Raw genomic sequence first — 13,313 nt, forward strand, 5'->3', positions numbered from 1 at the left:
GCATGCATTTTCCTTTGGAAGTTGGAAGGCACTGAGGCAGGCTCAGGGGAACTTGTTTCACTGGGTCATCTTCCAAAGTAACTGCATCTCTGACTCTAAGGCCCAAACGCCAGGTCTTAGCTGGAGTATCCATGGTGGCCCTTGGCCCAGGGCCGTGTTTTACTCTGCCAAGTGTTCTGATCGTCACCGCAGTGTCAGGAACATGCCAGAAACCGTGCTAATTACCATGACCACCCAAAGCATCTTTCCCAAAGTCTAGACACTTCGCAATAGGATCTATGACATCTAGGCTCCCCAAAACCCACGCAGGACCCCTGTCCTGTCTGAGTTACTTCCTTTCTCTCCATGTTCCGCTTAGGTGCTTGCTTGGTAAGAGTGTCCCATTTATTAGATAACCTCACTGCTAGAACTTTAAGTACAATAGGTCCCCCAGAGAGTTATAATCAGATGCTAACCAAAAGATTTATAATGTAATTAAATTTTAGATGAGTTATAAGACAACATGCAGTCTTCTAGGAGCCCAGAAACAATGTGGTCACTGGTGGGTTTTTCTTCTTTGTTTGGGTTTGGTTTTGGTTTTGGTTCAATAGACGTGCCTCGGAGAGAGTTAATAGAACTCCTGTCGCTTCATGCAGAGTAGACAAGAATGTCCTACTGTTTCAGATTCTGACTGAGATGCTGTAGGGAAAAGCTGGGCAATCTGACCTGGATCTGGTGATTGCCAGTGATGGCATCTCTCAAGAGTCCTTTTCTTAACATTGCATTGTGAAGTTATTACTCGATCTCAGCTCTATGCCAGAAGGAAAACAAAGTGTGTGCGTGGGGGTATGTATGATAAACGATTTTGTTACATTCATTGCCATACTTTTCACTGGGTCCCCACTTTGAGCCCCACATCCCACAGTTCTTTTTGAGAGGATTATTTAACTCAATGTTCACCGTTGTCTGTTGTAGCAGCCTTAGCATTCCTATTTTGCAAGCTTGGAAAAGGTCTGTGTTTCTCTCAGGTTCATCAAGCCAGTGACTGTCAGATTTCAGATTTAAGCCCTGCAATCTGTTCTACAATTGCTGTAGAGTACATTGTATCTAGAGCGAGTGTGTCCTCCTTGGTACCAAAAGTTCTGCCCTGGGTACCAAAAGTTCTACCCAAGTCTGCAGGATAAGTGGATGAAACCAATGAAAAAACAAACGCACCCTGGAACTGAGTGGAGTTGTGGATGGGATGGGTGAGGGAGCACAAAGGATTAGTTGGTGGGGACTGCAAGTGAGTGGGCGGGAGAGTGAGTCTTCAGTGAGTGAATGCTTGTTTGAGTCCGAGAGACAGTTGAGGAAACTGGGTGGACTGGAGAGTGAAACTGAGTGTGTGGGTGAGTATGACTACTCGAGTGGACGAATTGAAGATGTGGTGAGCCTGCTCTACCTGAGCTCTGTGCGCTTCGTTGCCGGTGGTGGGCAGCAGGGCCGCTACTCCACACAGTACGGTAAGGAGGGCTGCTCCACCCGAGTCAGCTCGCGCCTCCTCCCAGTCCTCCCCCTGTCTCTCTTCTCCCCCCCCCCTCCTCTTCCCAGTCCACCTCGGCCGCCGCCAGTTTCGACCCCAGTCCCGGGCTAGCCGGCCTGGACGCTGCGCCGCCGCGGGCAGCGATGCGCAGAGGGTCCGCGCCGCCCCGGGGCCGCCGTGCGGCACCATGAAGCTCCGCAGCAAGGCGGCAGCGCTGCTTCTGCTCGCGCTGGCCGTGCTGCTGCTGGCTCTGCTGTCCTTGCGCGCCCGCCAGGACCTGGAGCCCCCTGGGTTCCCTGCGCGTCCCGAGGCTGCCCCTCAGCGCCGCCACGCGCCGGTCCCCACGCTCCCTCCGGAGCCCCGCGCCTTTCCCGGAGCCGCTGGCCCGCGTTTCCCCAGGCGCCGGCCCCCGCGTCTGCGACCCGGAGCGAGCCGCCCGCGCGCCGCCAGCCGCGGGAAGTTGGCGAGGTGAGTCGTGGCAGCTTGGATAACCTCCCATCTGAGGACCTGCGTCTCCCTTCCAGCGCCGGTGCCAAGTTCAAGGGCGCCTTGGAGCTAGATGGATGGAGAGGCAGATTCCAAGTTTCACCCCACTCTCTACCTCTTCCCACCCTGCCAAACACGCAGACCACCCTGGTGACACCCATGCACCTCCTCCAAGAAGTGTCAGGGAAAATGGCTTGTAGATTAGGGGACGCAAGTGTCAGGAGAGACGTCTGGTTGTGTTCTTGCAAACATGTGCTCTTTGTTTAATTTTTCAAAAGCCATCGACAGGCAACTTGAGCTCATTCTCTTGTTTCACGGGAGAATTCAGAGCGGAAACCTAGATCTTGATGGAGTTGGAGAAGTTAAATGTTGAGCCAGGACTGGCTTGCGTTCGGTGCAAGGTCGGGTACCCGGGTGCTGCCCGCGGGCGTCTGTCTCTAGTTGATTAGAAAGAAGTTTGCTTCTTGGAAGGAGTGGTGCGTGGCACGGCACGGGAGAAGCAGAGTTTGGGTTTCCTGGTTTCTGTCTGATGGAACAGCAGGGCCGCCAAAGGCTCCCGCTGGGAAAGCTTCTTAACCTTTGACCCTGCCCTCTCCCCACACGAGGCGGTCCACGCGGCTACCTTTCATCGCAGCATTTTATCTTTGGTCGTGTTGTTACCAGACGTCCGCAGGTTAAGGAGTCTCCTTTGTTCTGGAGGAGTTTCGAACAATCCCCCTGAACTCTGTTTCCTCTGCTCCTTCTAACTGCTTTGCAACAACCACATTTGCTGGGCTCCCAAATTACTTGAAACAAGTTGAATTCTTTTTGACCATAATGACGAAGTCTGGGCTTTTTTTTTTTTTCTTTTTTTTAAACTGTAGTTAAAGGAAACATGAAACCTTAAGAATTAGCTGTGTCAGCTCTCCTCTCTTCCCTTGTAATACATGCAGAGATGGATATGTCGGGGGAGAAAATACCCCAGAAACCTAAGTCTTTTTTAAAAAGTATTATTTGTTTATTGTGTGTGTGTGCTGAGGGAGGCATGTGGGGAGGTCAGAAGTCGGTTTTCTCCTTCCATCTGGTATGTACCTGGGATTGGGTATCAGGTCCAAAGTAGGCAGCTTTACCACGGAGGCATCCTGCTTCCTCCAACTTAGAACCTTCCTCCAACTTAGGACCTTTGAGTTGTTAGAACTCTTGAAGTTCTGAGTATGCACTTTTGAAAAATCAGACAATTTCTCTTGTATAATTGGTAGAAGGGTTTCCCCCCCCCTCCAGTTTGCTGGGGTTCTTATTTACAGTAGATTATTCCAGAGTAAAGGTACAACAAGTTCATAATGACATCACTTAACACAAACAGTGTCAACAGCACCATGTTAAAATAGTTATTATCACACTCGCGCATGCGCAAGCACACACACACACACACACACACACACACACACACACACACACGCCGCAATCCATCCACACAATAATGCTTTGATAGTGGTCCACACATTTCCCCATAATAGACCTGTTGTACACATCATGAGAACTTGTTTCAAATGTAGATTCTTAGGTCCTACAGAAACATGGGAACAGAGTCAATAATGCATGTGCACGGTCACCTCTCTCCCTTGCCGTCTGTATGTTCGTAGGTGTGTTTGTGCGTGTGAACACCAGGGGTTGAGATCCAGTGTCTTCCTCAGTTCTCTCCACCTTAGTGTTTTTGAGACGTGGTCTCTCACTGAACAAAGAGCTTGCAGATTTGACTGCCAGCAAATCCTCCTGCCTCAGAAGTTGCTTGGGGAACTGAACTCAGGTCTTCCTCCTTGGGCCTGCCTGCTCTGTATCAACAAAGCCATCTCCTCATCCCTCAGCTTTGCTTTGAGGACACACTGGTGTGGTAGAGCTGCTCCACCATGCACTGTTAGTATTAGCTAAGGTATACAGGCTGTGGATCAGAAGTTTGTGCAGGGCTCACAGGTAAGAGCTGGATGAGGGTAAAGACACCCAGGCAGCCTGGGGTTGGAGAGAACCTTCTGAGCTGCTGTCAGGCAACAGTCCTGCCTGCAATTCATCACCGCACTGAGGTTTTTTTTTTGTTTTTTTTTTTTTTTCCCTAAAGAAGCATCATGGATTCTTGGCTGTGTCTCTCATTCTTCAAGGTGTTGGGAACATTGGGGCAGCATCCTCTTGTCTCGATCCGAACAAATTGGCTCTGACTTGCAGGAGATCATGAATAGAATCCCAATGGGTGCTACTGAGAAGGAATATTGCCACAGGCAACAAGATCCCGGAAGCCATTTTTCTTTTGAACATATCTCTTCGATGATCATGGAAATGATGTGCAACGCCACAGGAATAAAGAACTACTTCACAAACTCTGGAAGGGGGGGGGGGCAAGCCCTGTCAGTGAGTAACTCAGTCTCACAGATGACATTTTGGGGGGTGTTTTCTCCTTTCTTTTGCTACCTCTACAGCAAGGGTAACTCAAGATTTTAAATGAAAAGGGAGCAGGAGGGGAAGATCCCCACCGACTCCTTTATTGCTTTTCAAATTCTGCCTGGGTGAAATTTTTGTGGTTGAGAAGGAATTCCATGTTGGGAGGGAAGAGAAAGCCTCTGGCTTAATCTTTTTACGTGGCTGGAATCCAGAGGAGATGGGAGGCTGCCTGATCTCTCCTGCATGATAAAGGTCAGATCTGTGGCCGGAGTTGGCAGAAAGCTCGAGGGTGGATGGGACCGGCCACCTGCTGACCACACAGAGCCCAGGCTGGCCTCCTGAGGGCCCTGCTCTAAGGTCTACCACATCAGGGTGGAGAACGACGAAGCCTTCTTCCACATCTTGTTTTCATCTTCAGCAAATTTTCCATGCGCTTGCCTGGTTAGCAGGCAGACCCTACAATTTTAGAACTAGCCATTTGTATGCAATCTGTCCTGGAGTGGCTTTCTTCTACATAAACATGAAGCTGTGGGTAAGGGCTGGTCTCTCCAGTCATGAGTGCGATCTCAAAATGGACATCATCCTCAAAGCGGCCGTCACTGTAGAGCCCAGGAGAAATAAAGTCCTCCTTCTGTTTTGGTTTAGTGATTATTTATACCTGGCTGGCTTTCTAAAAGAATTTGAGGTGACTATAGTTTAAAAAATGTGTATGCAATAAAGTCACTTAAATAGCTGAATAAGAAGACCAAGGCGGGGGGAGTAAGCACTCTTTGCTAAAATCGAGACCACTGTTACTGAAAGACTAAATGCTAAATTTAGCTCTGAGCTTCCTGGCAGCCTTATTAAAAAGGGAACATGGTGAGCTGCCTAATTTTCGGTAATGATAAGAGAAGTTTACAAAGAGATTGGGGGGCGGGGGAAGAAGCTAAATTCTAAAATAAGAGTTTTACTTGGGAATAGATTTCAGACTTTAGAAGATTGCGTTTCCATTCTGCTTCAGAAAACTCTTTGAGATGATATGTGGAAAAAGAAGTTCAACGTAATTGGGGATCGGCAGTATAAACAGGGTTGAAGGATGGCTCTGTCAATAAAGTGGTTGGCGTGCAGGTGTAAGCACCTGAGTTTGGATCCCTAGAACTGAGGGACAGCTGGATGCAATAGCATCTATACCCCCAGCCTTCCTATGTTGAGATCGGAGGCTTGGAAAGATGACGTCCCCAGAATCGTAAGGGCTAGCTAGCCTGGCATATACGCCTATCTCAGACTTTCCAGAAGGCAAGGACAGATGCCTAAGATTATTCTTCTGCAAGTGCACAATGCGGTGTAGCACACACATGGTGGTGCACTCTTATACACACACACACACACACACACACACACACACACACACACACACACGTGCACACAAATACTAAGAAGAGAAAAGAAAAGCTCGGCCTCAGGAATTCAGCAAACTGGGTTCTGGTCCCAAGCTGTTTTCATCTCCTTTCCTTCATTTATAAAAAAGAGCAGATTTATCCCAAGGTGCCTGAGACCTGGTCCAGCTCTGACATGATGATCCTGTAGTGATTGTGTCAGCTTCATCTGCAAGATTGCAACTGTGAGTGTCACTTGCAAGATTAGCGCCTCTGTCTCACCTTACTGATCGCTCAGACTCTGACCCCCTCCTGAATTGTCTTCTTTCTCTTCTGAGCTAGCCTGTTTTCTCTTAAAATATGTCTTTCAGGAAAAAAAAAATGCTAGGTGTACTTATTTTGTGAGTCTATGTGTGCAAGCTTGTGACATGGTACATACGTGTTCAGATGACAATTTGAGGGAGCTGGTGCCTTTTTTTTTTCTACCATGTTGGTTCCGAGATTGAACTCAAGCTGTCAGGTTTAGCAGCAAGTTCCTTGCCCATTGAATCATCTAGCATAGCCCCTAAACTGTGGTTTCTGAGGAAGACTTCAGCTCCCTCCTAGTCCCCTGGTATGTCAATACACTCCACAGTTGTTGGGCAAATGTTTCTGGCACACAGACTGCCAAGCATTTGCTGTGCAGCAGAGGATGGAGTGAGTCTCCACCCTCCTGGGATTCGCAGGGAGGCGGAGACAATAGAGAAGCTGGCTGCTCTTGGCCGCCTCCCCAGCCACCCCAGAGAGAGGAAATGCATCCTTGCTCATCACCGGTTTCCTGCAGTTCCCTTTGATCTAGGAGAGGAGTCTCATCAGAGGGTTCATGCCTGGACAAGGGTCTCAATAAACAGGGATGATGTCATGTAGCAGAATCTATCTGTAGCCCTCTGGGAATTGGTTGGTGGCCTTAGAGGACAGTCAAGATTTCAAAGTCTTGAGCAAACATCTATGACATTATGTAGCTTGAGTCTTTTTTTTAAAGATTTATTTATTATATGTAAGTACACTGTAGCTGTCTTCAGACACACGAGAAGAGGGCATCAGATCCCTTTACAGATGGTTGTGAGCCACCATGTGGTTGCTGGGATTTGAACTCAGGACCTCTGGAAGAGCTTTCAGTGCTCTTAACCACTGAGCCATCTCTCCAGCCCGTAGCTTGAGTCTTGATGCCTGTGTGTGTGTGTGAGAGAGAGAGAGAGAGAGCAAGAGAGAGAGAGAGAACACATTCACATGCGTGCACATGTGGTAGATGGACCGAGGACAATTTTCCAGACTCAGTTCTTTCCTTCCACCATGTAGGTCCCAGGAATTGAACTCAATTTGTCAGTCTTGGTGGCAAGCACCTTTCCCTGCTGAGACATCTTGTCGACAACAGAGCCCAGGTTTTTTTGTTTGTTTGTTTTTTGTTTTGTTTTGTTTTGTTTTGACTCACACACATGCACAGCTACTTGAACTACTCTTATTAGCTTTGCCACAAAACATACTTCTTCAGAGGCTGCAGTAGCCTACTCCGGCCCGAGTGGGTCTACTCTAGCGCCCTCTACAGTTCATTTTCCATACAGCTGTTGAAATAATCTTGAACAATTTAGACCCATGAGGGGTGTGTGTGTGTGTGTGTGTGTGTGTGTGTGTGTGTGTCCCATCACACTAAAAATAGAGCTTATTTCCTTGGGTGGGAGAGATATGCCAAGTTGTAGAAACATGTTCCTCGTAAGGCTGATGACCTAAGTTAAATCTGCAGGGTCGACATAAAATAGTCCCAGCACCGCTGGGCGAGATGAAAGGTGGAGACAGAATTGCCCAGAAGCTTGAGGACTAGCTAACCTGCAGTGTGCCGCACATCATCAGAAACAAGAGAGAGCCTTACTCAGCAAGGTGGAACACCCCAAAAGTAGTCCTCTGACCCCCCATACATGTGCATATCCCCACACAAATAAACAAACTTCAACCTCTCTCTGTGACCACTGACTTCTTCCCTCTATCAGCCCAGCTTCATCCTCTGCCTCCATCTCTCTCTCTCCTCCCTTCCGTCCCTGGGCCTCCTTCCCTGCTTGCATCCTCATGCAGCAGGGGCCTCGTCGCTTTTGGGTCCACGTCCCAATATCTTATTCACCTTCTAAGCTGTGCAGACAGAAGTACACGCTCCACACTGCTCTGGATCTCCTAGCTCATCCTGGCTAGTAGTTTGCTTTTGTCTCATTCAAAGCCTTGTGAGCATCTGACTTTTACCTCTCCCATCTCGGGGGCACTGCCTGTGTCATTAATCAGCTGTCTCTGACAGCTGAGACACAGATGACCTCATGGTGGGCACCCAGTGAACATTTATGGAACAGCCTAGAGAACAGAAGCCAGCATCCACCTTGTCTCAGACAGTGCCCAGCCTCTGTGACCAGCAAGATCCTCCTCTGCTAGGGTTCACCTGCATTAATGAGGCCACACTGAGATATTATTGTTGATGTTCATTTAGATTCTCTGTTCCAGGGTGTGGTGGTTTGAAAAAAAAAGTCCCCTATTGGCCCATAGGAAGTGGCACTATTAGAAGGTGTGGCTTTCCTGGAGGAGGCGCCTGACTAGGGGGTGGGCCTTGAAGTCTGAGAAGCTCAAGCTGGGCCCAGCGGCTCAGTTCTCTTCTGCTGCCTGTGGATCGAGATGTCTCTGAGCTCCTTCTCCAGCACCATGTCTGACTGCATGCCACCATTCTTCTCACCATGACGATAATGGACTAAACCTGTAACCAGCCGCAGAGAAATGTTTTTCTTTGTAAGAGTTGTTGTGGTCATGGTGTCTCTTCATAGCAATGGAAACCCTAGCTAAACACAGGGTCTCAAACAGCAGACTTTGTTGTATGCTGTTGTCCTTTCAGGATGGGCTCTACAGTAGTCTCTCAGACTGCCCATTCCTGACAGGTTTTGGAGGTTGCTTTTGGGTTTTGCTATAGAACTATAAGCCTCTGGGCAGTTTGGAAGAACACCGGTGGGTTGTCTTGGAAGTCTCATCACAATCCGTGAAATGTTTTCTGATCATCTGCCTTCTGAGTTATAGAGGTCTCTCCACAAGGGAAGCCATCTCCATATATCAGTCCTCATGTGCACTGTCTGTAAGGTTCACGGTGGGCTGCATACAGTGGTACACACATTTACTGCCTGCATGGAGGAGTCAGAGACAGGCAGATCTCTGTGAGTTTAAGGGCAGCCTTTTCTGTGTGGACAGTTCCAGGCTAGCCAAAGCTACAAAACCAAAAGCAAGGCAAAGCAAACCAACAAACTGAAAGATTCACAACTACTAACTACCTCAGCCTGGTCTCCTGGCTGAGGTGGGACTTGCTGGGTTTCTGCTCTGGGTGGTTACCCTGTCTCCCTTCCTGATCTGCATACAAGAAGGAAACATGGTCTGTGTTTGCTTCTGATCCTTGCTCTGATCTTTGAGGCTGGAGTGTTAACTTCTTCGAGGTCCTCCCACTGGGAGATTGGCATCTCTTCTGATTCTTTACCTGTCATTTTCTTGTTTGTTTCCATCGGTCTAGACACAAGAACCTCCGTGCTTCATGTTGTGCCTCGGTATGGCTGTTCTGTTGTGAAAGCCGTTCCCATTTTGGCCGATGGATTTCGTGTGTTCCCTTAATGCATTTTTGGTTTGGCTCTGTGTTCGGCATCCAGCCTGGAATCTCACACGTCATAGGCAAGCACTCTCCTGCTAAGCCACAGACCCAGCCTGGTTTTATTTGTAGTTTAGCTGGGGGAGGTGGTACTTCTTTACTCTCTGGTACTACATCAACTGCTCCAGGCTCATCCTGTACAGTCATTATATCAGCTTTTTCTTCAAGAAGCTCTGGTAACTTGTGCATGTTGGGGAGGGCACAGGAGCAGAACTTGCAACTAAGAGCCTACTAACACTAGGCATGCTTACTGGGATGCTATTTCTCATAGGCCTTCAAAGCCAACAGAGCAAAATGAATATATGTATGTGTGTATACTTTTCTGTGTATTTGCACACATTAGTCTTTCCATGTGTGAACATCAATGTCTACATTAAGCTAACTGTGGGTTCCTGCTGATGTCTCCATCTCTAACTTTCATGGCTCCTTCCTGCCTCCTTCCCTCCCGTGTGATGGGGGCTTTAGTTTCCTCGGCGCTCCTCTCAAATCCCATTAGCTCTGCTTGATTAGAATGCCTGTAATTTGGAGGGAAGGAGAAGGAAAGGATGGAGGGTCAGATTTAGAACAGCTCAGCCAACTGATGGAAGTTAAGGAACCCTCATCCCTTGATACTACCCACAGCACCTTGGGGGAGTGTTTATGGTAGGTGTTATGCTTGGCATTTGACCTCCATTTTCCCAGTACCTCCACAACTCTTTTGTGAACCATAGCACCCAGGGATAGATGGCTTAAGCCCACATGACAACCTGGTCTTTCCAGTGTGTAAGCTTTGTGTATCCAGGACTAAGCACATCAGCCCATTCATTTCTCTAGCTACAGTTATTCACCCAAGGGAATCAACTTAGAATATTGGGTGGAAGACTCTATGTTCTAGATATAACCAGAGGAATCTCCCCAGCTACTCCTGAGGAAATCAACTGTATGGCAAAAGCTTCATTCAGGGCAGTAGAGAAAGAAGAAGAATAGGGTATTGTGCTAGTTACCTTTCTAAATATTGTGACAACTGCCCGACACAGGCAGCTCGAGGAAGGAAGTGTTTAGTTTGGCTTACAGTTTGAGGGGTACAGTCCATCCTGGTGAGAAAGTCACTGCAGCAGGAGTCCGAGAGGATCGCATAGCAGCCACAGTCAAGAGGCAGAGAGATGAAAGACTCTGTTTGGCTCACTTCGACTTTTTAATTTGGCCCAGGACCCCAGACTGTGGAATGGTGCCTCCTACACTTAGGGTGGTGGGTCTTTGCCTTTCAGTTAGCTTAGAGACTCCATTACAGATATACACAGATGTTTGTTTCCATAACGATCCCACATCCTGTCATGTTGACGACCAACATTAACCATCTAGGTACCTTGAGAACATTGTCAAGTCTCAGAATGAATAGGTCGTAAGGTCCATCCAGCCTGGGATCCTCCCGTTACCCATGCTGGAGTTGCATCTAGCTGAACTAGATCTTTTTCTTAGTCAAAATCTTAGAGCCATTGACGAAGACAGAGGGGGATGGTTTTAGGGGCACACAGGAAGTAAGCATCGGCTCTCCACAACAGCCACTTGGTTTGCTTAATTGCATCCTAAGTTGAGGGTGATTTAGACAGAGGAAGGTAACCTCTGATCTGCTGAGAAATCTGAACTGCATTGAGAGAGTATGGAAACCCACATGGGGTAGAAATGCCGGGCTACAGGGCAGCACAGAGGCACTGGATCAGGCTGATGCTGGTCCCAACTTTGGTTCCAAGGTCAGCTCTGCTTTCCACCTACAGAGCTGTTCTGGCCCTTTCTAGATCCCAGAACCTACCAGGTTCCCCTATCTCTGAATCCAGTTTGGCTTGCCTGCCTGTCTCCAACCCATGAATAAACACAATTATCTGAGACTCACAGCACCTGTTCTGAATGCCTTTACTAAATTCAGTCAACACTGGACAAATTAACACTTCCTCCACACACACATATACAGGCAAGATTCTTTGGAAGGAAATTTGATAACAGTTTTATTTTTCTTCTTTTTTTCATCTACAATTTAATAAACAAATGAGTACCTGCGTCTTATCCCAATGTAAAAAAATCAATAAAAGATGAGAATTGTATTGATGATAAAGTTCGTTTTATATTTCTTCAGAATATTTCCCAGAATTTGGCTAATTTTAGGTTATGAGGGTCTGAAAACTACCCTTGGGGAAAAAAGGAATTGTCTTGACTTGATTTCTCAATGGTTACTTTTCTTGTTGCAGCGACAAAAGACTTAAAGCTGCACCTTAACCAGGTAAGGGTTAACTTTGGCTCACAGTTTGAGGGTTCTAGTCCCTCATCATAAAGCCCATTGCATCTGCAGACTGCATCTGCAGTCAGGAATCTAGAGAGGGGGGCGGTGCTTAGTTTTCCTTGTCCTTTTTATTCAGCCCAGGACCCCAGCCCAAGGGATGATGCCCCACCACCCTGCGTTCCTGCGTTCCTGGGCAAGCCTTCCCACTTCAGTTAAGCCTTTCTAGTAATACCGTCATAGCATACCCAGATGTGTGCTTCCAGCAAGCTGATTCTATTGAGAATCCCTGATTTTCTACCAGTAGAGTGCTTGTGTGTGTGAACGTGACTTTTACATGATGACATTACTATTAGGACATGAAGTATTGTAATCCAGCAGAAATGCATATTGTTTAATACGGGGCTCACATCTTCCACAAGACATAAAGAATACATAATCAAAAATATGACTTCCTTCTATGAATGTGGAAACCGAGGCCCAAAGAAGTCAAATGAGGATGGGTGTAAAACATCGGATACAGTCCAGTTAGAGTGGTTTGTTGTCCTGGGCACTCGCTGCCCATCATTTGTTAGGAAGTAAACTATAACTGCGCCCAGATGCCTCATTTGTGACTCTGTGTACATCGATCTTCAGAAATCCTTGGCTCCCTTGCAAGCTCACTGGTGAGATGAGATGGCGCAAATGAAGTACCCACATACAGCATGTGGCACAAGGAACTGTGGGTGCTAGAGACAGCACAGAGGCATATTTGAGCATATTTGGAAGGGGGAGGAGTTTGGATAGGAGGACACAGAGACTTGCCTTCCATATATATGAAAGGACACCAGGCCCCATCTTCCGACATGGCTAACAGCTGATAGAGTATGGGAGACAGCCTTTAGACTGACTCCTGGAGAGTTCCACACCTGGTATCTTGGCCAACTAGAATCTTGATGTCTCTTCAAGGACACAGAACTAGTGGTTTTAGTCTTAAGAAAGAAGGGTGTGGGCCACACATTTCCTGAGAATTAAGCAGTGCACTCCAGAGACTCCATGCCGGATTCTATCCAGGACATATCTCCTCAGACTCATGGCCGTGGGGGGAGGGGGGATTTGCAAACCTTTGTGCTCCATTTTCTTCCTCTCATTTTTTTTTCCTGAGAATTTTAAGGTCAGACTAATGACCCCAGAGTCATACACATTCAAGAAAAGCAAGTTTCCTCATCGGAAGAGAGAATGGGCTAGTGGAAACCCAGGTCATTGTCTGAGAATTTTACAAAGTGTGCCCACCCTTTAGTTTGGTTGGCAGCAAATTAGATCATGTATGCTTTTTGCTGAACTGCCTCCCAGCCTGGTTTGAGCATGAATACAACGTACTTAGAGAAACAGATGGCTGCCCAACAAAGATAATATTTAGTTCTAATTATGATGATAATGACTACTTAATCATTACTTTAGGGACAGTATTGACTGAGCCAGGAAGGCTGGCACATACCTTTAGTCCTAGCACTAGAGAGAGAGGGAGGGAAGAGGAAGGGAGAGAAAGAGAGAGGGATGGAGAGAGAGATAAGAAAGGGAGAGGGGGAGCAAGGAGAGAGAGAGAGAGAGAGGGGGGGGGGAGCCCCACACATGTGT

At 47.6% G+C, this 13,313-nt stretch overlaps 1 protein-coding gene across 4 annotated transcripts in view; it reads left to right on the forward strand.

The window, feature by feature from the left end:
- Positions 1-1,308: 1,308 nt before the first annotated feature.
- Gxylt2 (glucoside xylosyltransferase 2) overlaps positions 1,309-13,313 on the forward strand; it is a 102,472-nt gene continuing 90,467 nt past the window's right edge. For 3 of the 4 annotated variants that reach the window (XR_005503781.2, XR_005503782.2, XM_001066466.7), the window contains exon 1: positions 1,554-1,969. Coding sequence is in view for 1 of the 4 variants with exons in the window: in XM_001066466.7 (XP_001066466.1) it covers positions 1,689-1,969 (281 nt within the window). In the remaining 3 variants the exon portion in view is untranslated. Of the gene's footprint in view, positions 1,482-1,553; positions 1,970-13,313 lie in introns of those variants that run through there. The other variant, XM_039108771.2, reaches the window with a different exon arrangement.

The sequence above is a fragment of the Rattus norvegicus genome, chromosome 4 (assembly GCF_036323735.1).
Source record: "Rattus norvegicus strain BN/NHsdMcwi chromosome 4, GRCr8, whole genome shotgun sequence".
NCBI lineage: Eukaryota > Metazoa > Chordata > Mammalia > Rodentia > Muridae > Rattus > Rattus norvegicus.